The sequence below is a fragment of the Scyliorhinus torazame genome, chromosome 3 (assembly GCF_047496885.1).
Source record: "Scyliorhinus torazame isolate Kashiwa2021f chromosome 3, sScyTor2.1, whole genome shotgun sequence".
NCBI classification, from domain to species: Eukaryota; Metazoa; Chordata; class Chondrichthyes; order Carcharhiniformes; family Scyliorhinidae; genus Scyliorhinus; species Scyliorhinus torazame.
In genome coordinates this window covers 193014224-193039040 of record NC_092709.1, presented here as the reverse complement: position 1 = coordinate 193039040, position 24817 = coordinate 193014224, and the positions used below count along the sequence as shown (strand labels likewise).

At 47.4% G+C, this 24817-nt stretch overlaps 1 protein-coding gene across 2 annotated transcripts in view; it reads left to right on the top strand.

The window, feature by feature from the left end:
• Nucleotides 1-21019, top strand: part of LOC140408866 (BTB/POZ domain-containing protein KCTD8-like) — a 387677-nt gene extending 366658 nt beyond the window's left edge. Inside the window, exon 2 of one of the 2 annotated variants that reach the window (XM_072496675.1) lies at nucleotides 17270-21019. In XM_072496675.1, coding sequence (XP_072352776.1) covers nucleotides 17270-17727 — 458 coding nt within the window. In that variant the 3' untranslated portion in view covers nucleotides 17728-21019. Of the gene's footprint in view, nucleotides 1-17249 lie in introns of both variants that reach the window. The other variant, XM_072496676.1, reaches the window with a different exon arrangement.
• Nucleotides 21020-24817: the final 3798 nt, after the last annotated feature.

The following is a 24817-nucleotide window of genomic DNA, read 5'->3' as shown; positions in this document are numbered from 1 at the left end:
TGTTGGGAATAGTCCAGCCACTGTAATATTGTGAATCTTGCCACATGCATTCTGCCTTCTTTAAAGAACATTGAAAAGCAATCTACTGAACTGGGGCTTAACTGAAAACAAGCAAGCAAGATATACATGAAATATATGGGGCGGGATTCTCCCCTACCCAGCGGGGCGGGGTGTTCCGGCGGGATGGGGTGGCATGAACCACTCCGGCGTCGGGCTGCCCCAAAGGTGCAGATTTTTCCGCACTTTTCGGGACCAAGCTCTCACCTTTAGGGGCTAGACCCGCGCCGGAGTGGTTGCCGTCCCGCCGGCTGGCGTGGAAGGCCTTTGGCGCCATGTCAAAGAACAAAGAACAAAGAAATGTACAGCTCAGGAACAGGCCCTTCGGCCCTCCAAGCCCGTGCCGACCATGCTGCCCGACTAAACTACAATCTTCTACACTTCCTGGGTCCGTATCCCTCTATTCCCATCCTATTCATATATTTGTCAAGATGCCCCTTAAATGTCACTATCGTCCCTGCTTCCACCACCTCCTCCGGTAGCGAGTTCCAGGCACCCACTACCCTCTGCGTAAAAAAACTTGCCTCGTACATCTACTCTAAACGTTGCCCCTCACTTAAACCTATGCCCCCTAGTAATTGACCCCTCTACCCTGGGGAAAAGCCTCTGACTATTCAGCCGGGGCTCAAGGGACTCCGCCGGCCGGCGGAAGTCCACGCATGTGCGGGAGCGTCAGCGGCTGCTGGCGTCATCCCCGCACATGCGCGGGGGGGGGGGGGGGGGGGGGGATCACCTCCGCATTGGCCATCGCGGAAGCTATGGCCGACGCAGAGGGAAAAGAGTGCCCCCACGGCAGTGCCCGCGGATCGGTGGGCACCGATTGCGGGCCAGGCCTCCGTGGGGGCACCCCCCGGGGCCAGATCGCCCCGCACCACCCCCAGGACCCTGGAGCCCGCTCGCACAGCCTGGTCCCGCCGGTAAGGGAGGTGGTTTGATTCACGCCGGCGGGACAGGCAATACAGCAGCGGGACTTCGGCCCATCGCGGGCCGGAGAATCGCCGGGGTGGGGCCCGCCGACCGGCGCGATTCCCGCCCCCCCCGAATCCCTTGTGCCGGAGAATTCGGCGGCCGGCGGGGGCGGGAGTCACGCCGCCCCCTGGCGATTCTCCGACCCGGCGGGGGTCGTGAATCCCGCCCATGGAGAGCCATAAAGCAGTTTCCACAACAAGAATAATTAATTTCCCATGGTTCGTGATAATAGGAGGAAATAAAGTGCAACCATATTGCTTCCCCCAGCATGGATTTACTTTCAAATCCAATTATTCCCAAATTAGTTGGTGTTGGCATTTTTGCTGCAGGCTGAAAGCACACACTTTCCCTTCCCACTCTCTGTTTCTGAGTGAGTGAGGTGAGCCTAACAACTGTCAATCATTAAAGGATTGTAGACAAAGCTTAGTCTTAATATCAAAGGCAAACAACATTAATTAGCCTAGAATTGCTATCAGCACTACTACAGTTTTTTGTTGGGTCTGTGGATTCTTGATCTGCTCTATCTTCTAACTTGGCTAATTATCATCCAAAACAATTTGCTAGATAAAAATGCCCTTTTTCACAATCCTATGTAAATCACTGGTCACCATCATGGTCTCACTACAAGACTTTGTTTGATTCCTATCAGAATTGTTTTTTTATTAAAGATTGCAAAGATATCCAGGGTGTCTGGGGGGGCGGGAGCTGTAATTAAGACTGATGTACGACAGTCTTTGTTTTCACAAACTTTGTCCCCTGTCCAAGATTCTCAGGAGTTTCTGCTTCTCTGTTGCCTTTTTGGCTGTTCCTCATGGCAGGAAGAATTAATAATTGAGTAGCTCAAATAAAGAAAAGCTTTCTATGATCTTCTAATGGATGTACATTTGTACATGTGATAAATACTCTTATTGCTCACCAAAAGACAATCAGAAAAAGCTGGAAAAACATAGGACTTGATTTTCCAGTGAGCCTCAGGACCCTAACATTGGGGTCAAATCAGTGTCGCAAATCCACACTTGCCGGCTTTGGGGCCAGCTTGATGACTTTGGCAGAGGTGGCCTCCTAATTGGCTGCTCCTGGACCCAATATCTAATTGAAGATGGCTGGCCGGGTCTCTGATGTTGCCAAACTGGCAGTTCTGAAGCCTCAGTATCGCTGGCGGAACCTGCTGAGGCTGGTAGGTGTCCACTGCAATGAAAACGGAGGCGGCCTTAGATAGCTAAGATAAAAGTATAAATTCAGAATTGCTGAGGGCAAAAGGATCCACCAATTGTTGGGGGAACCCTTTCGGGAATATCATTGCAGCCGCAGGGGCTGCCTTTCCTACCTGCGGTCACCTCTTTGGACCATGGAGTTTTCTGCAACACAATGCTGTCTTTTGACCCTAATTAAGATCCTCATTGTAACTTCGCAGTTAGATGGTGTCATCCTGCATCTGATGTATGGATTGAAGGATATTCATGTGGTGAAAACTGCATTCCTGCCTTGTATATGGATGGCAACCATTTCACAGCAATTACCATTGATTGCTCAGTTATATCCATTCACAGATAGAAGGAGGAGTGGAGAATGCAGGCTACAGACAATGCTGTCTTATTGATAGCTTTGAGAGAATGAGGAGAAGAAGGGCTAATTATCACAGCTCAAAGAAGACCATCACTTTGAAGAACAAGAGCCAGTGGGACCCCAGGATAACCCAGATACTGACAAGAAGGGTCAAGTTTGCAAGTATATTTGGTGCAATCCAGGGTCTACTGAAGATACACGAAGATTAGTGGAAGACAGTGCCATGGACCCCTGGGCTTGTCTAAGGATGTGGTAGCGCAGATGTGCACATTCTCCGTGAGTAGCTGATGTCACATGGACTTGGGGGCAATCAATGCCAGTTGCTCTGACGTTTGTCATCGCGCTGAATTATTTTGCCTGCGGACTCTTTCATGATTCCATGGTGAGCTTTGCAGAATCTCACTATCGGTGACACAAATGCATAAAGGAGGTGACTGATGCCCTTTTCAGTAAAGCTCACCATTATTTGTATTCCACGTGGATGAAGCAAACCTGCCTGCCAGATCTGTTGAATTTGCTGTGATCTCAGGTGTTCCACAAGTGTAGGTGCCATCGACTGAACACGTGGCCTTGATAGATCCATGTCAACAGTGATTAGAGATCCCAATTAAAAAAATTCACTCTCTGAATGTCCAGCTAGTTTGTGATCACAGAAATCAAATCAAGCATGTTTGTGCGAGATACCCAGATGGTCCACATGTCTCTTACATTTTGAGTCACCCTCAAAGACATTGAGGGAGCTCAGAAGTTAGAGGGTTAGCTGATAAGGAGGACCCCCAGAAGACATGGCTAATGATACCCGTTCGATGCCCGCAGATTGCGTCTGAGGAGAGATACAATGCTGCACATTCAGTCCCTAGATCCTTAATAGATCAGACAATTGACCTCTTAAAGATGTGGTTCAGCTGTTTGGACCGCTTTGGCAGTGCTCTCCAATACTCACCGCAGTGAATGTCCTGCATCATCATTGTTTGCGGAGCCCTGCACAACCTGGTGCTGCAAAAGGTGGATGTGTTGCCACAGGAAGACATGGAGGAGTTAAACATCTCTTCGGATGTTGAAGGGGAAGAATGTAGAGAGTCAAGGATTCAGATGAACTATTGCACGGGCATGATGTGGAAGATGTGTCCATGACAACTTCATAGCTCTAAGCTTTGATGTAGGGGGCACAAAAACTTCACAGAAGGTTATAAATCTCACAATGATCACCCAGGAAGCATAAGTCACCATCAACCCGAATAATGGGGTCATCCTTGAAAGGCACAATAACTGAGGGATATGTGGCCACTATGGAGTGTGATTAGCACTCCAGTTGTGCACATCCTTAAGCAACGAACCATAGTGCAGTCTAACCAACCATGGTTTCAACATGTCAGGGGCCATGGCATCCTTCAGGAAGCGGAAATGTTATTGCACAATTAGACGCTCTCATGCCAGAATGGCAGCAGCTTACAAAAGTGGCTCTAAACAACAAAAAAAATCATCAATGGTTACCACTTCACCGTTTCATCAGAGTGCTCCATTTGGGTAGCACTATCTCTCCAAATGCCAGCCCTCATGGATGAATAGTAGAGAGGCTGCATCTTGATGCTGAGCCGCAAGATGGCGTTGAACATCAGAGCACAGTGAGGAACAGCATGAACCCAATGCTGGGAGTTACGTTAGCATTGTCCTCATGGAGCTTGGTTCAGCAGGACCAGCATGTGATTATTGACAAACACTCATGACCCTACATTTGTCGGAAAACTGCCCAGTTCACATCCTGCATTGCTGTGGCATTTTCGAGAGACAAAGATCATTCAGTTTTGAAACAACAGTCAATGGTAACTTATTCTATTCATAGATACTGTTGAGCACTCAGGTGATGTGCCAGAGCATTGCTTTCATACCATGACAGCCCTCGGCATTGTCCATCACATAAAGGCCAATCATTTCTTTGAACCCTAAGTCAACGGGTGCACTTTCATGCCATGATTTACATATTAGGTTGTGTTCTCTGACTTCACAAACAGATTCCTGAGGCACCACTCGGCAGCCGTTCTTGAAAAAACTGTAATCCTCACAGGTATATAGACGGGTTCATCAGGATGAGCGCACACCTCTCAGATTACACACTCATTCCTGGCCAACAGACATTTCAAATATCACCGACTGGAATCAACTTCCATCACTCTGTGTCATGCATGGAGAGGGTGGGAATTAATAATGGAATAATGTTCACCCTTGAATGCAAAGACAAAGTTACACCGCAGGGGGGCATGAAAGGCCGTGGTGCTCGACGATGAATAATACATTTACCAAAACCTCACAGCCATAAAAAAAAGCCATTGCAATTGCACTTGGGAGGAAGGATTCCAACATTGGTCACGGCAAATACTCAGAATAACCACAAACTATACACTTCTGTGCGACAACATATGTATCCTTGCTGAGTAATCACAAACCTTGCTCAACAATTCTTATGAAGACACAAATGTCTGCCTGAAATGCATGTGCATTGTCCAGCTATCATTTTTATGAAGGATGTGCCTTTGTTCATGTCACGTCATCATCTTGAGAGACACTTAATGCAACTGAGGGGCAAGGTGGGAGATTATAGGGGGGGGGTTTTAACATGGTACCTTGAATGAATGTGAGACCTTGCATCACAACAATTAGCCACTGAGGGCGGGATTCTGGGGCCTCATTGTGCTCTTGCTCGAGCGAAACGAGGCTCCAGGATAGGCAACAGCGGTGAGGGTCCGGCAAGCCCGGAGGGCCTGGGAAGTCTTCATACTTGCCCTTATCATATAGGACATGGCCTGGTCTATCATCGCTACCATACCAAATCCCCATTTCTCACCTTCCCAGAGTATGTGTCACATCATTCCAGGGTGCTGGGACTGTGACAGCACCATCAGCGGGTCACTGTCGAGGGTGGGGGGGGGCGGGTGGGGGGGGGGATGATAACCCGCAGAGAGCTGAGTGCCAGTGCTCCTCAGCCTATGCCAGTCTGACCCCTGCCTATCTGCTGAGTTCTCACTCACACCCATCACCTGACGTGGTACCAGGGAGGGTGAGATGCCTGGAGCGATTGTCCAAGGGTTCAGAGGGTGGCCCGCATTGAGTAAGAAAATGACCCACCCCCACCATCTCCCTCCTCCCCCGGTCCACTCAGTGAACCTCAATATGCTTGGCCTTCCTAGCTCTACCACTGTGTCTAGGTGTGTCCCCAGGATGCACATCAGAGGGGGAGGCAGCCAGCTGCTTTCCTCGCCCTGTGGTGTTCGATGCCCCTGGTGGCCGTCCTCTGGGGGCTCTGGGGCTGGAGATCCTCGGCTCTTTTGTCGACGCCACATGCGTAGCCGTGCCACCCTGTCCCATTTGCTGACCTCGAGATGTGATCTAATCAGAGGGGTGGAACTTGGGGGAGGTCTGGTGGCCACCGTTGCCACTCCATGGGATGGGTCGGGGTTGGCACTCGGCATCCCCTCCTCCTTTTGGTGCCCATAGGCTCCTGTGGTTCACCTTGGGATGGAGGAGAATCTGGTGCGAGCTCCGCTGCCCCTGCATCATCTGGCTCTGCCACCCTGGTGGCTCCCCAATGCCTGCAACAAAGTATCATCACCCTCGGCGATGCTCCTCAGTGATTGGGCTACGCTCTGCAGTGACTAGGCAATGTCCACCTGTGACTGAGACAAGCTCTGCAGCGCCTTGGCCATTCTCATCTGAGAGCGGGACATATCCTGCAGCACCTCATCAAGGTGCTGGATAACACCCCCCCAACGAGTTGGACATTCTGCCGAGACCCTCAGCCATGGCCATTATTGACTGCCTTGAACACCCTCACACATGGTGCCAACGTCTTGCACTAGGCTCTCCACTGTGGTTGCCACCCTAGCAGTGTTGGCCTCTGTGCCACTCATTACTGGCAACATCTCCTGAACCCGTAGCCTCTGGGACTCCTTCAATTGGCTATGGACCTGCCCGAGTGTCGCTGACATCTCCCTCTAATGTCCTGACTGCACCCTAACGTTTCCATAAGCTTTAGGTAACCCGGGACCAGAGGCTCAGCATCAGGCTGGGAGCTAGCTGAATCCTGGGATCCATTAGACCACTGACTGCTGTCTCGCCTGGGCATTCCTGCCTCCACCTGATGTGCATCAACAGCTGTGTGGTGCTTACCAGGTTGTGACCCAGAAGCCTGACAAACATTTCCCACTGAGGTGCGTGTATCCGCGGTGGCGGAGGGTGGGGTGACAGTGGTGATGTCTCGGTCGTGGCTTCCTCAGAGCTCTCATCCAAGGTGGTTCCATGAGAGGTTGCAAAGTGGGCCATTCAGGATGGGCTGGCACCATCGGCTGGAGGACCTGTGGGAGTATGGACAGGTGGTCAGTGGAAGGGATGGGTCAGTCAATGAGGCAATAACAACTCACATTTCTCCGGGTGGAGCCTGGTGATTCTTCACCACTGCGGCTTCTGCCGATCTCCGCGTTGGTATCTGATCTGTCCTTTGCCACCCCCATCACTTCCAGAGTCCGTTCCTCGTAAGTGGTGAGGATTCTTCCGCCCGGCAGCCTGCCGCAAATCTGGACCCTTTCCTGATGATTGTGCAAGAGCTTCTCCTGCGGAGACGCAGGGAGAGCATAATTAGCGGCATGCCTGGTGCACCGTGGTGTTGGCGGAATGTGAAGGAAGGGTTGGGGGGGTGTTGAAAGGAGAGGGGGGTGGAGGGAGGGTTGTGGGCTGCATGGAGTGTTGGGGTTGGATACTCATGGGGGGTGGAAACTCTGGGGGGGGGGGGGCGTTGGTGTCTACTCACCCGTCCTGCCCAGGGTAGGTCGTTGACCTTCCAACGGCATTAGAAGCCAGAGCTTACAACCACCACCACCACATCCCAGGCAGCACTGGTTGCCCTGCGGTTCACTTTCCAGGACCCTTGGTGGAACAGGACATCCTTCCTGACCTCCACCGCATCTCGGAGCCTCCCCAGATCCGCATCATCGAATCTTGTGGCGGACGTTTTGCTTTCTTTTGTTACCATTCTAATTCAGAGGTTCACTACACACCTGACCTGAGTGAGTGAATGTTTATGTGAGTGCTAATTGCACATTTCTTTCCCTCCAGTGCACTCCACTGCACTTTACCTCCAGGATGAAAAATTCCACCTGTAGTGGTTTATTTTTTATTCATTAGTTTATGTGTTTTAGGCATCGCTGGATAGGTCAGTTTTATTACCCATCACTAATTAGTAGTGAAATATCTTCTTGAACCATTGCAATCGGTGTGTTTGAGGAACCACCCACAGTACTGTTAGGGAGGGATTTGCAGGATTTTGACCCAGTGACAGTAAAAGAACATCAATATATTTCCAAATCAGGATGATATGTGGTTTGGAGGGAAACTTGATGGAGGCGATGTTCCCATGCATCTACTGCCCTTGTCCTTCTAGGTGGTAGGGGTCAGGGGTTTGGGAGTTGCTTTTGAAGGAGCCAGATTTCCTGCAGTGCACCTCGTGAATGGTACACGGCTGCTACTGTTCATCAGTGATGGAGGGCGTGAATGTTGGAGGTGGTGGATGGGATGCCAATTAAGCGGGCTGGTTTGCTCTGGATGATACTGAGTTTCTTGAGTGCCATTGGAGTGCAGTCCAGCAGACTCTTGACTTGTACCTTGTAGATGATGAACAGGCTTTGGGGAGTCACAAGGTGAATTACTCACTGCACAATTCCCAGCCTCTGAACTGCTTTGGTAATCACAGTATATATATATATGGCAGGTCCAGTTTTGATTCTGGTTAATGGCAAACCCCAGGATGTTGATTGTACAGAATTCAGCAATGGTAATGTTATTGAACAACAAAGGAAGATGGTTGGAATCTCTCTGACTGCAGATGGTCATCGCCTGGCACTTGTGTGGTATGAATGTTTATTGCCACGTATCAGCCCAAGACTGAATGTTGTCCAGGTCTTGCTGCATATGGATCCGGAATGCTTTGCTATCTGAGGAGTCATGGGTCGTGTTGAACATTGTGCAATCATTAGAAAACATCCCCACTTCTGACCTTATGATGGAGGGAAGATCATTGATGAAACAGTTGATGGTTGGGTCTCGGATATGACCCTTAGGAACTCCTGCTGTGATATCCTGTTTCTGAGTTGATTGATTTCCAACAACCACAAGCATCTCCCTTTCTGCTAGGTATGTCTCAAACCAGTGGAGAATTTTCTCCCTGATTCCCATTGACTTAAGTTTTTCTCGCGTTCCTTCGTGCCACACTCGGTGAAATGCTGCATTGATTTCAAGGGCAGTCACTCTCACCCCACCTCTTGAGTCTCGCTCTTTTGTTCATGTTTGAACTAAGGCTGTCAGGAGGTCAAGTGGTTAGTGGCCCTGGTGGAACCCAAACTGAGCATCAATGAGCAGGTTATTGCAAAGCCAGTGCCGCTTGATAGAACTGTTGACAACAACTTCCATCACTTTGCAGATGATCGAGAGTAGACTGATGGGCCGGCAATAGGCAGTTTACATTTGTCCATTTTGTGTACAGGACATACCAGCACAATTTTTCACATTGCCAATTAGATGCCAGTGTGTGTTGTAGCTGCATTGGAACAGTCTGGCCAAGGGCATGGCTAATTCTGAAACACAAACCCTCAGCATTGATGTTAAATTTTTCCAACCCTTCCACCTCTGATACAATCTCCATATGGCTACGATTCTGCCCTTGGATTTCATGAGCAGCTGGGACAAAAGGATATCATTACACAGGAGGCCATATTCACAGCAGGTCTTCAGCTTCCCTGAGGAACAGGTCAGAGGTGACTTTGCTTCACAAAGGTGGCTGTTACTGAGCATTGCCACCCACGCTGAAGCCACAACTTAAACTTTGCACCAAATGAATGGACAGCATGGCCTGTGCTTGCCAAGGTCATAGTGGCTCTTAATCTTTCTGCAACAATCTCCTTCCAGGTTTCACTGGGTGACATCAGTGGCACCCCATAGTTTGAAGTCTACTGCTGTATTAAGGATGTCACCAAGACTTTCAGCCCAGGTGGAACAGTTAGATTAATTTCCCGAGTAACAAAGCAAAAAAGGAAGTGTATTGACTAGCTACCACAGGGTTGGACGTGCCACAGTCGGCACTCACATTGCCTTAGGTGTCTCCATCAGGAGAATTGATTTACAATCAAAAGCAAGTGTAACATATAGGTCTCTACGTTGTTCCCTAGTACCAGGGGTTGGTTTAGCACAGTGGGCTAAACAGCTGGCTTGTAATGCAGAACAAGGCCAACAGCACGGGTTCAATTCCTGTACCGGCCTCCCCGAACAGGCGTCGGATGTGGCGACTAGGGGCTTTTCATAGTAACTTCATTGAAGCCTACTTGTGACAATATGCGATTATTTTTTTTTAAATAAGAGTCATGACATTGTCATCCTTTTACAGATGTCTGTGTCAGCTTTCTCCGACCCAGGCCATCAGGTTACCAGACAGCTACTCAACAATAACTCATGCCTCCAGTCAGATAACCAGACACAACTGCAGGTCTGGCATGTAGCGAGAGCCATATGTCATCAACAAATCATCATTCAAACAATCAACCTGCTCACCCAGCATGGCCACAGCTCAGACCATTCAGCATAAACCCCTGAGAGGGTATCCAGATTTGCAGTTGTCTGCTGTTTTTTGCCATCATGAGGTCTCTTTTTATCGCCACCCTAAGGAGAAATACCGGAGGAGGAATATGAAGAGAAAGAGATATATTGACCTCTAATGCCACAAGCCGCTAGAGCTCTGGGGTAGCAATTCACCAAAGAGTGTGTTACCCTGTCCGTTTTATCACCATTACACCAACACTTCCACAATTCATATCACTGCAGCCTTTAGTTCAACCAGGCCACCTCCTTCTTCAGCCCACCCTTCTGGGTCCCGACCTCACTCCGTTATAAATATAAACAGAACATTCAGAATAAAAGACAAATTTATCAAACAACTGAATTCCATCCTTGCCCATAGTTAGCAGAAATATTTCTGAATAACATTTGTGTAAATCTTCACTGCCAGTTGTGTGGTTCTCAGTAGCTCTGGCTTGGATAGTGGGAGGCTCCTGATATCTGTTAAAGACATTTCAGATGGTTATGATGGATAATGTCAAGCAGGGCCCAGGGTCTCAGCTTTGGCTGGGTTATTTGGGCTAGATGGCACTAACAAAGGTACTGACAGATTGTGGGCCCTGGAAGTCAGCATCTGAGCCCTCTGCATCTGAATTCATTTTTGATTTTGCTGTCTGGTGGCCTGGCATCTGTGCCATCCTAGCTCTTGGACATTTCTGCCCAGTGATGCACCACCATCCTCCAGTCTATCCTCTAATGCATGTTTATTACCAATATCTGAGCTAGTGCTTGTGAGGGTTATATTGAGTGTAATGCATCTTCACGAATGCTCATTTTCTCTTCCTGAAGCGGCAGAAGTAGCTCAGCATTCTGCACCTAAAAGAAAAGAGAGGCCCAACTCCGGGTGTGAAAGGACAGCAAAGGGGATAGGTTGATAAAAGCAGCTGTAAATTGCAGGCACAATATGTTTGGTGAGAGAGAAGTATTAATGAAATAAAGAGGATAAAGTGTGTTGAAACTCTGCTTGACATCTCCCCAAGCACTGCCAATCACAAGGGACATGATTCTGTCCGGCCTGTGATGCCCAACTTGTTTCTTTCAAGAGGGGGGAACCGTGCAGGTGGACTCTGCCTCCTCCTGTCTGAAGCTATGGTGCAACCTTCTCCTGCAATGGGCAAGTGGCATCCAAGTGAGGTTTTCAGAAAATATGCTGATCACTGTCAATTGGTTGATATGGAGTGTATCAGATGAGTTGGAGGGAAATGAGGGTTGCAAAAGCACTGAACGTGAAGAAAGGGAGGTGAAGTGATTCATTTTGGAAGGTCGAATTTGAATGCTGAATACAGGGTAAAAGGCAGGATTCTTGGAAGTGTGGAGGAACAGAGGGATCTTGGGGTCCACGTATATAGATCCTTCAAAGTTGCCACCCAGGTTGATAGGGTTGTTAAGAAGTTGCATGTTGTGTTGGCTTTCATTCACAGGGGGATTGAGTTTAAGAGCCACGAGGTTTTGCTGCAGCTTTATAAAACCTGGTTAGATCACACTTGGAATATTGTGTCCAATTCTGGTCGCCTCATTATATGAAGGATGTGGATGCTTGAAGAGGGTGCAGAGGAGATTTACCAGAATGCTGCCTGGACTGGAGGGCATGTCTTATGAAGAAAGGTTGACAGACCTAAGGTTTTTCTCACTGGAGTGAAGAAGGAAGAGAGGTGACTTGATAGAGGTGTACAAGGTGATGAGAGGCATGGATAGAATGGATAGCCAGAGACTTTTCCCCAGGGCGGAAATGGCTGTCACGAAGGGACATAATTTTAAGTTGATTGGAGAAAGGTATAGGGGAGATGTCAGAGGTCGGTTTTTTACACAGAGAGTGGTGGGTGAGTGGAATGCACTGCCAGCGAAGGTGGTGGAGTCAGAGTCATTAGGGACATTTAAGCAACTCTTGGACAGGCACATGGACAGCAGTAAATTGAAGGGTGAAGGTCAGGTTGATCTTAGATTAGGATACGTGGTCGGCACAATATCAGGGGCCGAAGGGCCTGTACTTTGCTGTACTGTTCTATGTTCTATGAAGTGAATTGTGGTGCAGTGATTGTAAGAAGTGGAGACAAAAATATTGTGAGTATTCAGACTTTAGGTGCTGGAAGTGCAAGCAGAGGGTCTAATTATTCTTACAGTGACAATTCTGATGAGGTCATTGAATATTACAGCAATACAGTCTAATTCCGCACACATGAGTGCGGCCTCAACCGGGACGTGGGATTCATGTCGCATTACATTCATCCCCCACCATCTGGCCTGCGAAATCCTACCAACTGTCCTGGCTTGATACAATTCACACCTCTTTAACCTGGGGTTACCCCATCTCTGGATCTGTAAAGATTTAATCACCTGCTAATGGTCGCATTCCAAGCATTGTTTGGCATCTTTGAATTTGTCTATATATGTGTTTCTGGAACATACCTCTTCATTCTCCTAAGGAAGGAGCTGCGCTCCGAAAGCTAGTGACATCGAAACAAACCTGTTGGACTTTAACCTGGTGTTGTAAGACTTCGTACTGTGCTCACCCCAGTCCAACGCCGGCATCTCCACATCAAGTCTATTTCTTGTATAGGGACTGTGATCTTCTTCAGTGGCTGTTTCTGTGAGGGGCTTTATTGAACTGATCTTAAGATGTATACCTGCAGAGGCAACCTCATGGCATAGTCACATGACTACAGAACGCCAGACGTGTCACTCAGATTGGTTACATTTCAAAGCCCAACGCAGTCCTATAGATAATTGGAGCTAATCTTCTGTCTTTGGTTTTATGTGTCCTTGGGTCACACACTCTCATTTTTCCTGGTCCAGGGCCTCCCAAGTACCACTGAAAAACGTGTTGGGGATTTTAAGGACCTGCCTCACCAAACTCAGAAGGTGATGGTAGACAACAAGGGAGAAAAGGGAATGGAAAGTGGGATGTCTTGTAACAAGTTCTCCACCTCCAGTTGTAAAAGCCAGCCATGGTTGTGTTTTTCCAGTGTCTGCAGCTGGAGCCCCCCTCCCTTTCAGAGATAAAAGCTGCTTTTTGGTGGCATTCAAGATGCCAATATTCCTCCCAATCATGCTTGCAATTTACTCCTGAATTATTTCAATGAGTTTCCAACACAAACTTGATATGCTGCCTGGGGCCACGTGAACAGTGTGCATCCCATTTCTTAAATGCCTGTTTTTTTGGACGCAATTGGATTTTTCAAGTTTGGTGATCAGGGGCGTCATTCTCCGACCCTCCGCCGGGTTGGAGAATCGCCGGGGGCTGCCGTGAATCCCGCCCCTGCCGGTTGCCGAAGTCTCCGGTACCGGATATTTGGCGGGGGCTGGAATCGGGCCGCGCCGGTTGGCGGGCCCCCCCGCTCAATTCTCCAGCCCGGATGGGCCGAAGTCCAGCCGATAAATTGCCTGTCCCGCCGGCGTGGATTGAACCACCTTTTGAACGGCGGGACAAGGCGGCGTGGGTGGGCTCCGGGGTCCTGGGGGGGACGCGGGGCGATCTGGCCCCGGGGGGTGCCCCCACGGTGGCCTGGCCTGCGATCGGGGCCCACCGATCCGCGGGCGGGCCTGTGCCGTGGGGGCACTCTTTCCCTTCCGCCTCCGCCATGGAATCCACCATGGCAGAGGTGGAAGAGACTCCCTCCACTGTGCATGCGTGGGAATCTGTCAGCGGCCGCTGACGCTCCCGCGCATGCGCCGCCCGGAGATGTCATTTCCGCGCCAGCTGGCGGGGCAACAAAGGCCGTTTCCGCCAGCTGGCAGGGCGGAAATTCCTCCGGCGTCGGCCTAGCCCCTCAATGTTGGGGCTCGGCCCCCAAAGATGCGGAGCATTCCGCACCTTTGGGGCGGCGCGATGCCTGTCTGATTGGTGCCGTTTTGGGCGCCAGTCGGCGGACATCGTGCCGTTTCGGGAGAATTTCGCCCCTCGGGTGGGGTTCTCTGGCTGTTCGCTGGAAGCGGGATTCTCTGGTCCCACCGGCAGTGCAATCCCCGACCACGGGTTTCCCAGCATCGTGGGGTGGTTTCAATGGGAAATCCTATTGACAGGTGGAGGAAGTAGAGAACCCTGCCACCGACGAATGATGCGCCAAGTTCTCCATCCTCGCTTGCAGCAGGAGCAGGGCAGACTCGAAACGGAGAATTCCAGCCCAAGTGGGAGATAAAGTTGAGCTTGGCTATCAATCAACACTTATTATTTCAGATTACAGATAAATAAAGGCAAATTAAGCTGGGTACTGGGAAATTGATATGAGCACAAGCCCACCTTGGGAAGAGAACATTTTGAAAAGTGATGTATAACTGTTATCTTTAACTTGGACTTAAGGGTAATGGATTAAATAAAGCAACTTAGATGTTTGTTTGACAAGCACACTCCTTTTATGTAATCTGAAGTAAATTCTGCTGCTGCTTTGTAATTCTGTCGGCAGCTATCTGTTGTTTGACATCTATCTGTCAATGCAATAAGCGTTCTTGTTTCTATTGTCCAAAGTTCTCAGGCGGGATTCTCCATCGGCTGGCGTCAGAATTGAGAAACACAATTGGGCAGAGAAAAGGGCGTCAAATGGAATGCCTTGCTCCGGTCCCTCCACCTGTCAATAGGATTTCCAAAGCCTAAAGCCCAGTAACATAAGAAAACACCATTGAAACCACCCACGCCGCTGGGAAACCCATGGGCGGGGATTGCACTGCCGATGGGACCAGAGAATCCCGCTGCCAGAATGTGTTCTACGCCTCACACTGGCATGGGCATGCAAATTATCCAGTAAGGGCCATTGGCATATCATTAATGGGCCAGACCCGGCATTTTCCAGTCAACTTCTGTGATGCTCTGCGTCCACCAGGAGGAATTACCGATGGCAAGGTTTATTTGTGGTATTTCAAATCAGGTTCTGTGACTGCTGAGGGTGCAGGAGAGGGTACAAACTGTGTCTGACATCGTTATATGCTGGCCAGAGGGGTGCCTGCCAAGGCCAGGGGGAGTAGCAGGTGTGGGCGTCTAGGAGGAGGGTCATGGGATCAGAGTGGCCTGGCATGGACCACTATTCCGGCAGCCTGCAAGGCTGTAGCTGCACACATCTCTGACTTCCCACTGGGAACTTAGCATCACGGGTCTTTTTTTTGGGCGGGGGGGGGGGCCCAGGCCACCACCTAGGTACCGACTAGTCCCAGCTGACCCATCAATGGGATAGGCATGCTCCAGCCCAACCAGCGCCATCATTTTGGCTGGGATCAGGGTAGGCATCTTTGGAATTGCTCGAGTTCTATGCCGCACCGATGCTAGCCCATTAACGAGACCAGAATCGCTCCAGGACTGGCACTGCTTTCGTCCACATAGAACACTCGTGATTCAGTCCCAGCGTCAGCACTTAGTCTCTCAAACAGAGAATCCCGCCCCTCACATCCAGGGCGCGATTCTCCACTCCCACGTTTGTTGGGAGAATCGCCTGTGCCGCCGAAATTTCCGGGGACGCCGGTCTGACGCCCTCCCGCGATTCTCCCAAGCGGCGGGAACGGCCCGGTCGAGTTTCGCGGGCCGCAGGCCGGAGAATCGCCGGAGATACCCAAAACGGCGATTCTCCGGCACCCCCGCGATTCTGAGGCCCGGATGGGCCGAGCGGCCAGGCCAAAACGGCGGGTTCCCCCCGGCGCCGTCCACACCTGGTCGCTACAGTCGTGGGCGGTGCGTGAACCCTGGGGGGGGGGGGCAGCCTGTGGGGGGGGGGCGAGGGGGGATCCTGCACCGGGGGTACCTTGAATGTGGGGTGGCCCGCGATCAGTGCCCACCGATCGTCGGGCCGTCCTCTCTGAAGGAGGACCTCCTTCCTTCCGCAGCCCCGCAAGATCCGTCCCCCATCTTCTTGCGGGGCGGATTTGGACAGGACGGCAATCACGCATGCGCGGATGACGTCCGTTATGAAGCGCCGGCTGCGTCATCTATTCGGCGCCGCTTTTACGTGGGCGACAAGGCCTGGCGCGGGTAGATGACGCGGCCCCGATACTGGCCCATTGTCAGGGCCTGAATCGGTCGGGTCCGGGGCCGTTCCGCGCCATCGTGAACCTCGACGGCGTTCACAACGGCGCGGCCACTTCAGCGTGGGGGTGGAGAATCGCGCCCCCAAAGTCTCAATTTTTTGTGCGGATGAAGTGATAAAGTACCACTTTTATGCATTCTTGTTGGTTATCCGGTTTCACAAAACCAGACAAATACATTTCAATGATTTATTTTTCAAATTATTTCTTAAATAACATACTGCAATGATACCTCATTAATATCCCTTTTAATACTCAGATCAATTCAAAAAAAGCAATTCCATAAAATAAGAAACCAACCAAACATGTTGATGATAAAAGCAACATATTTTCTGTTACCGTGTCAGCGCCCCATTCTGAGCCGTGCTAAACTTCTACCCCAGGCATGTTGTTTGTGCCTTCAGTTGTCAAGCTTTGCAATTCCCACCCGACACTTCTACACCTCTCTACCTTACTTTCGTCGGAAAACACTGCTTAAAGCCTACCTCTCTGGCCAAGCTTTTGAACATCTGACCTCATATCCCTTTATAAGAACATAAAGAGAATAAAGGGAAAGCAAAAGAATTGAACAAAAAACGAAAGGCAGAGAGAAGAGCAGTGTAGGGATACTGATTCTACTTTTATCCGTGAAGAATCCCACAGGAAATGTTGGGGTCCTGGGAGGTCCCGCTTGGATCAACCCAGTAGCTGCTTTTATTTCCTCAAAAAGACTTGCTGTGCCCAATCCCGTTGGCCGATCGTGCAATTAATTGCTCATCATTTTCACAAACCCAGGTCTGAGAAATTCTTGTTACTGGGCTTTAGGCTTTGGAAGTGATTGTAATTCATGCACATTTTTTCTCAGGTGGTTGTGAACTATTTATTAGGGTGTCGTGCCACAGAGCTTCCACATCTTCCCTTAGTGACTTCAAAAGGAAGGTATAGTCTTGTTGTCTTGTACCAGTGCATGATGCAGTGAAACAAAGTAATGGAAATGCCTGAGTAATTTTTTGTTTTATCAGCCCTTTTCTAACTTTAACAGGGGGACTGCAAAGACCAGCCTCACCAAAGTCAGAGTGTGATGGGAGGAAACACGACAAAGGAGAGAAAGGAATGGAAAGCGGGACGTCGTGTAACGAGCTCTCCAGCTCCAGTTGTGAAAGCCAGTCAGAAGCCAGCACTCCGCAGGAGAATGTCCCTTGTGCAGCGCTGTCTGCACCACCTCAGCCGAACACCCTGACACTGGATCGACCTTCCAAGAAAGCCCCCGTTCAGTGGATGCAGCAACCCGACAAACGCAGAAACAGTGAACTCTTTCAAACGCTGATGAACAATTCCCGTGACTCAAGCCTCTGCAAAAAGAAAATTAGCGAAAAGCTGAGCGCCGAGGATGAAATGAAAAAATGCATCCAGGATTTTAGGAAGATCAAAATACCCGTTCAGTTTCCAGAGCGTAAACGCCCCTGGCAGTCTGAACTATTACATAAATATGGACTTTAAATTAAAACAAAAGACTAGTTGCAGCTTGAGTTCTATTTGAGATAAGGGCTTGTGGTTCTGGGTCACCTGCTGTCCGTCTTATATTTTCTGTCTTATCTGTTGAACTGTGATAAGATTGCAAAAATCAAAGCCTAAAGGACGTCCGTCAGCTGATCAGTCAGAAATGTGTTCCGCAGTCCCGCAACATGACATACCTTGTATGCTTGGGTAAAATGTTGTTCATTGGAAGTAAACATTTTTCTAATAGGATCACCTAATCTACCGACAGGCCATGCAGTTAGAATATGAATCCTTTGTGGCACCCCTCAGTCTGATTAATAACAGTAGCTAAACTAATGGATTCTTCACCACTGCAGCTGTGTGTCAGAAACAGTTATGCATGGGCTTAAAGATTTGAGTGATGTAGCTCCATAAAAACTTAAAACGTCGAGTTTGTTGCCATTTATAAGATCACTCTGGCCACTACCAGCTTCCTGTAGTTGCTTTGCTCTCCATTCATCCAGGAACATTAGTACAGGCCGCTATTCTATTTAAAAAAACTGAAATCTCCAATTTGATAACGTAATTTTTAGAAGATTCACTTTTAATTTAGCAATAGCTTGCCTAATTTTAATGCAAATGACGCTAAATACCAAGACTTATGGTTAAAATAGTTTTTGAAGAATTTGAGTATTTTCAGTTTCTGCATTACATTGCTTTAGTAGTCAGAAATATTTTTTAAAATCTGTACCTTCGTACTTCAACGATTACAATTGAATGAAAATAGGGTGATTCATATAAAAAGTGTAGTATTTCGGGGATATGGATGCTTGGGGTTGAAAGTGTTCTTTGTGCCTTAGAGGAGATTTTCCTGGGTCTGAGCCCAGACTTAGTAGATTGTCTGGGTGCAGGGGAAAATAGGAATTCACTATCACGGTATCACCAGTAAAGAAATCTACCTGACGTTCCCGTGTTTGTCACAGGGAAATCAGGCAGTTTGGTGTAACATTCCAGCTTGGCCAAACCCAGCACCCATTCTTTTCAACATGTTTTCAATTCGCCACATCCAATGTGTTTAGAGTAACTCTTCCCCCTCTAAGTTTTTCATTGACTTTAGTTTTAGATTAAAATTGATTGACATTTAATGCATTTTGTGATGAACAGTTCAAAACCCAAACAAGTTTAATTGGAACTCAGGCAAACTTTAAACAACAACTTCTTCATGTTTTTTATTTGGGATGATAGGCTGCAGCAAACTGAGCTGTCCCACCAGAACATAGAACATTACAGCGCAGTACAGGCCCTTCGGAGTATTTAGTGAACCAGAAGTAAAAGCTACAAATTGTTTTGATACTTATACAGACAGGATTGGATGGCAGACTGCTCAGACAGGGGCACTTCATACTTATACAGACAGGATTGGATGGCAGACTGCTCAGACAGGGGCACTTCATACTTATACAGACAGGATTGGATGGCAGACTGCTCAGACAGGGGCACTTCATACTTATACAGACAGGATTGGATGGCAGACTGCTCAGACAGGGGCACTTCATACTTATACAGACAGGATTGGATGGCAGATTGCTCAGACAGGGGCACTTCATACTTATACAGACAGGATTGGATGGCAGACTGCTCAGACAGGGGCACTGCATGTGCCTTTTCCATATATGTGGAAACAGCAAAGCTGATAACTACGTTTATTGAAGCTCATCATTGCATCACTTGCAACTGACGTCATTATGACAGAAATAACATCCTGTTCTGTTCCTTCATACCGCAAAGAAAAGTTTGTAAATATTTTCTCACCACGTTACTACTCCTTGACAGAAAATAATGGCTAGGAAAAGATCAGCTGGCCCATCAGTTCTATCCCATATAGTCATGTCGCACTCACCATCACCACCCACAGTGCTGCCTCTAGTCAACAGCAGAATTGAACAAACCCCCACCCTTTATTGATAGAATTACTAGGCTTCCTCCAGGATATTAGTTTGCCATTCTCATCTGGGAACTGAGGCTGTTGCGTGGAGGGAGGTTTATAAAAATTATGCTGAAAGAAGTGACTACATCACCGAAATGTGTTTCCCACTGGTTGGAGCAAGGATGACTATTGATATTACAGGACTCCGGCAAATGCAATGAGCAACCCTCCTAACCCAGGAAGGTAGCAAATGAATTAACCATGTTAGATAAATTAAAACAAGAGAGGGATATGATCAAACTTTCAAGTGGAAACAATTGCTTATGAAAATGCTTTCCCTCCCCAAGTTCAAAGTGGATACCTGCATTTTTCACTAATATTAAGGATCACTGAAGGGTTTAAAATTGTATTTAGATGAAAGTTTCAATGGGCTTAACCCACCAAAATAAAGGTGATAGTACAGAATATATGGCCGCTCAAAAGAACTCCACCTTAAGTTGCAAGGATGGAATCTCCCGGCATAGCTTTGGTAAAAAATCAACTGTAAACTTGGAGAAGCAAGATAGATGGTCAGGATTTCTGCTAATCTTCTGCTGAAGCTACAATGGGAGATCAGGAGAACCCCATGGAAATTCTATCCCATGGTGCTCTTATCGGACACTCAAGCTTCAGATAAAGCACACGTTCCGTTGCCATAATTTATTTAATCTTTGTACGCAAGAAGTCAATCAACTAACTTTCATATATTGCTGAATGCAATTAACAACGTCATAAAAAGCAGGTTATCTGGTCATAGTAACTTGTTGTTTGTCGGAGTTTGCTGTGAGCATATTGACTACTGTGATTCCTACATTACAACAGTGACTACAGTTCAAAAGTATTTAATTGGCTATAAAGTGCTTTGAGACATCTTCAGGTTAATAAAGGTGTTGTAGAAATGCAAGTCTTTCTTTCTTTTCAGTGTTATTACTGTCTTTCAAATAATATTAGTCCGTAAACTTACATTTTTAAAAATTTACTGTGTGGAACCATTATGAAGATGAGTGTGATTAGTCAGAGAAAAATTCACATTTGTCTTTGATATTTTGTCAATATTTGAATTAAATATAGTTTTTCCAGCACTGAGCAAGAAGTCCGGTCGCAAGCTGATAGTTGTTTCAGGATATGAGCTGAAACAATTGAAAATGGGACATGATTAAATACTGTTAGCTTCATTCTTCAGTGCCATCACTTTGCAAGAGATGAGTCTCCTTACAAGAAAGAAGTGGATTCAGACCTCCACGAATAACTTTGCTTAAAAATGCAGGCCATGATGCGGAGATGCCGGCGTTGGACTGGGGTGAGATCAGTAAGAAGTCTTTCAACACCAGGTTAAAGTCCAACAGGTTTGTTTCAATGTCACTAGCTTACGGAGCGCTGCTCCTGCCTCAGGTAAATCACCTGAGGCAAGAGCAGCGCTCCAAAAGCTAGTGACATCAAAACGAACCTGTTGGACTTTAACCTGGTGTTGTAAGACTTCTTACTAAAAATGCAGGATCATTGTCACTTGCAAGAAAGGTGAGATTTGTCAATACATTTGAAATCCTGTAAAATGATATAACCATGATCTCTTTTGCTGTGTGTTGTCATAAGTAATGTAATGTCTTGATGATTTGGTCCGTTTGATGCTACTTTTAGCTTTATTCCCATCAAAAATGGCTACTTCACTTAAAAGCAAGTTGAATGTGTTTTGCTTACAGAGGGATTATCTCCTTTTAAAAATTAAAACAAGTATTTCAAACCTTTTAGTTTTGTCTATTTTTTTTGACTTAAGATTTTTCTTCAAATCAGTGAATATCAATGGATTCATTTGGTATCTGAATTGGAGGTATTAATAGGCTGGACATTGTAGGGGAGATATGATCCTTCATAAGAATCTTGAAACTGCATAGATGAGTTCTTGAAATCAGTGCCAATTACGCAGCAGCTTTGACAGAAAATTGAAATGGCCAAACAGACAAACAGGTAAGTTCAGTTGCTTTGATTAGCTTTCCTTGTCGATCTTTTCTAAAACAAAGGAAGGCAAAAACTGCTCGATCCTAACAAGAGTAGCCGTCTGATCCCGACAGTTTATAAAACCATAGAATTCCTACAGGGCAGAAGGAGGCCATTTAGCCCATCAAGTCTGCATCACCACCTTAGTGGGCTGAGGTAGGGTGCTCTCTTACCCGTCCTATCCCCGTAAGCCTGTAACCCCATCAAACTTGCACATCTTCGCACATGAAGGGGCAATTTAGCATGACCAACCCACCTAAACAGCACATATTTGGACTGTGGGAGGAAACCAGATAACCCGGAGGAAACCCATTCAGACATAAGAACATAAGAACTAGGAGCAGGAGTAGGCCATCTGGCCCCTCGAGCCTGCTCCGCCATTCAATGAGATCATGGCTGATCTTTTGTGGACTCAGCTCCACTTTCCGGCCCGAACACCATAACCCTTAATCCCTTTATTCTTCAAAAAACTATCTATCTTTATCTTAAAAACATTTAATGAAGGAGCCTCTACTGCTTCACCAGGCAAGGAATTCCATAGATTCACAACCCTTTGGGCGAAAAAGTTCCTCCTAAACTCAGTCCTAAATCTACTTCCCCTTATTTTGAGGCTATGCCCCCTAGTTCTGCTTTCAATCGCCAGTGAAACAACCTGCCCGCATCTATCCTATCTATTCCCTTCATAATTTCATATGTTTCTATAAGACACCCCCCCCCCCCCCTCATCCTTCTAAATTCCAACGAGTACAGTCCCAGTCTACTCAACCTCTCCTTGTAATCCAACCCCTTCATCTCTGGGATTAACCTCATGAATCTCGTCTGCACACCTTCCAGTGCCAGTACGTCCTTTCTCAAGTAAGGAGACCAAAACTGAACACAATACTCCAGGTGTGGCCTCCAGACATGGGTAGAATGTGCAAACTCCACACAGTGAGCCAAGGTTGAAATTGAACCCAGGTCCTGGCACTGTGAGGTAGCAATGCTAACCACTGTGCTACCTCATATAGGAGCCTTAGCCATCAAGCTGCACTTTGTGTCTGATCTGCACTTAGGTCAATTATAGCTGATGAGAACATCAACCGTTGGTTCTTATGCCGTAAGATTCTTTGAAGTATAGTCTTCTCACAGGTCAGATGTAATGACTCCTTCAATAAAAGATTTTCATCAGTATCATTAGCATTTATAAAACATAAGAGTCGAAGTGACCAACAGGATGTTGAGGTCAAACATAAACGCTCAACAAACATTTGGCTACTCAGCCAGGCGGTGGGATAAAATGGCTGAACACTTTTAGTGTTGATATGAAATGTCTTTGACCGTATTTAATTTTAATGCTTCTGAACTCGTCAATGGAAAGGAAAATTGGACAGGATATATTATGTTCAGCTAGACTCAGCAGGTTAGGCAGGTTTTGGGAGAGAGAGGTCTCTTGAACTTCACTGGTTATGACATTTGAACATTGTTCAGTTTCTTGAACATTGTTTAGCTTCTTTTCAACAGGACGTCAGTTGATTTCTGGATTCCTTTCCCTTTGTTATCACTTGGTCGAGGAACCTTTTCTGATGATGTATTTCAGAGTTTGTCCTTGGGTTCTGCATAAAATATATTTTGCAACCTATCTTTATCAAAACAAAAAACAGATAATATAATAATAATCTTTATCGTCAGAAGTAGGCTTATATTAACACTGCAATGAAGTTACTGTGAAAATCCCCCAGTCGCCACACTCCGGCGCTTGTTCGGGTACACAGAGGGAGAATTCAGAATGTCCAATTCACCTAACAAGCACGTCTTTCGGGACTTGTGGGGGGAAACTGGAGCACCCGGAGGAAATCCACACAGACATAGGGAGAACTTGGAGACTCCGCACAGACAGTGACCCAAGCCGGGAATCGAACCTGGGACCCTAGAGCTGTGAAGCAACAGTGCTACCCACTGTGCTACCGTGCTGCCCCTCATGAATCATGGTTCCACCAGTCAAAGAAGTTAATCACATTGAGGTCCTTCGAAGACCCTTCTTGTCTCTGTTTTCTCCGAAGCCAAGGGGTTTACACACCTTTTAGAAGATTGAATGAACATCCCGGAGGTGTCTTACCATTTTACTATCTCTAGAATTAACAGAGTCTCACAAGGTTTAAGGAAACCACAGAAAGGTGCCAGGATATTTGTCCATTTTGGGAAGGGCTTTTAAACTCCATTTAAAGGTTTGAAAGCAAAAAGAAACCTTTAGTGATCACAACATGATTGAATTCAGTGCAGCGTTTGAAAGTGAAAAGCATGATTCAGATACTAGAATTTTAGACTTGGGTAAGGTTGACTTTAACGGGATGAGACAAAGGCTGTCCATGGTAAACTGAGAAGATCTGTTAATGCCCTTTCTTTTAGTTTTATGATGTGTAGATGCCGGCATAGGACTGGGGTGATCACAGTAAGAAGTCTTACAACACCAGGTTAAAGTCCAACAGGTTTGTTTCGAATCACTAGCTTTCGGAGCACAGCTCCATCCTCGGGTGAATGAAGAGGTGGGTTCCAGAGGCATATATATAGACAAAGTCAATGATGCAAGACAATACTTTGAATGCAAGTCTTTGCAGGTAATTAAGTCTTTGCAAGTCCAGATGGAGCAACTGGAGAGTGGAGCGTAGCAGACACCTACAGACGCTGAAAGGTGCCCTCGTACGAACGGGATATGGTGCTCGACTCATCTATCGACAGTTCCAACGCGCCACAGGAAAAAACTGCACTGACCTCCTCAGAAGACAAACACGGGACACAACCAATAGAGTACCCTTTTGTCGTCCAGTACTTCCCGGAGCGGAGAAACTACGACATCTTCTTCGCAGCATTCAACACGTCATCGATGAAGACGAACATCTTGCCAAGGTATTCCCCACACCCCCAATTCTTGCCTTCAAACAACCGCGCAACCTCAAACAGACCATTGTTTGCAGCAAACTACCCAACTTCAGAACAGTGACCACGACACCACACAACCCTGCCCTGGCAATCTCTGCACGACATGCCAGATTATCGACATGGGTACCACCATTGCACGTGAGAACACCATCCACCAGGTACGTGGTACATACTCGTGCGACTCGGCCAACGTTGTCTACCTCATACGCTGCAGGAAAGGATGTCCCGAAGTGT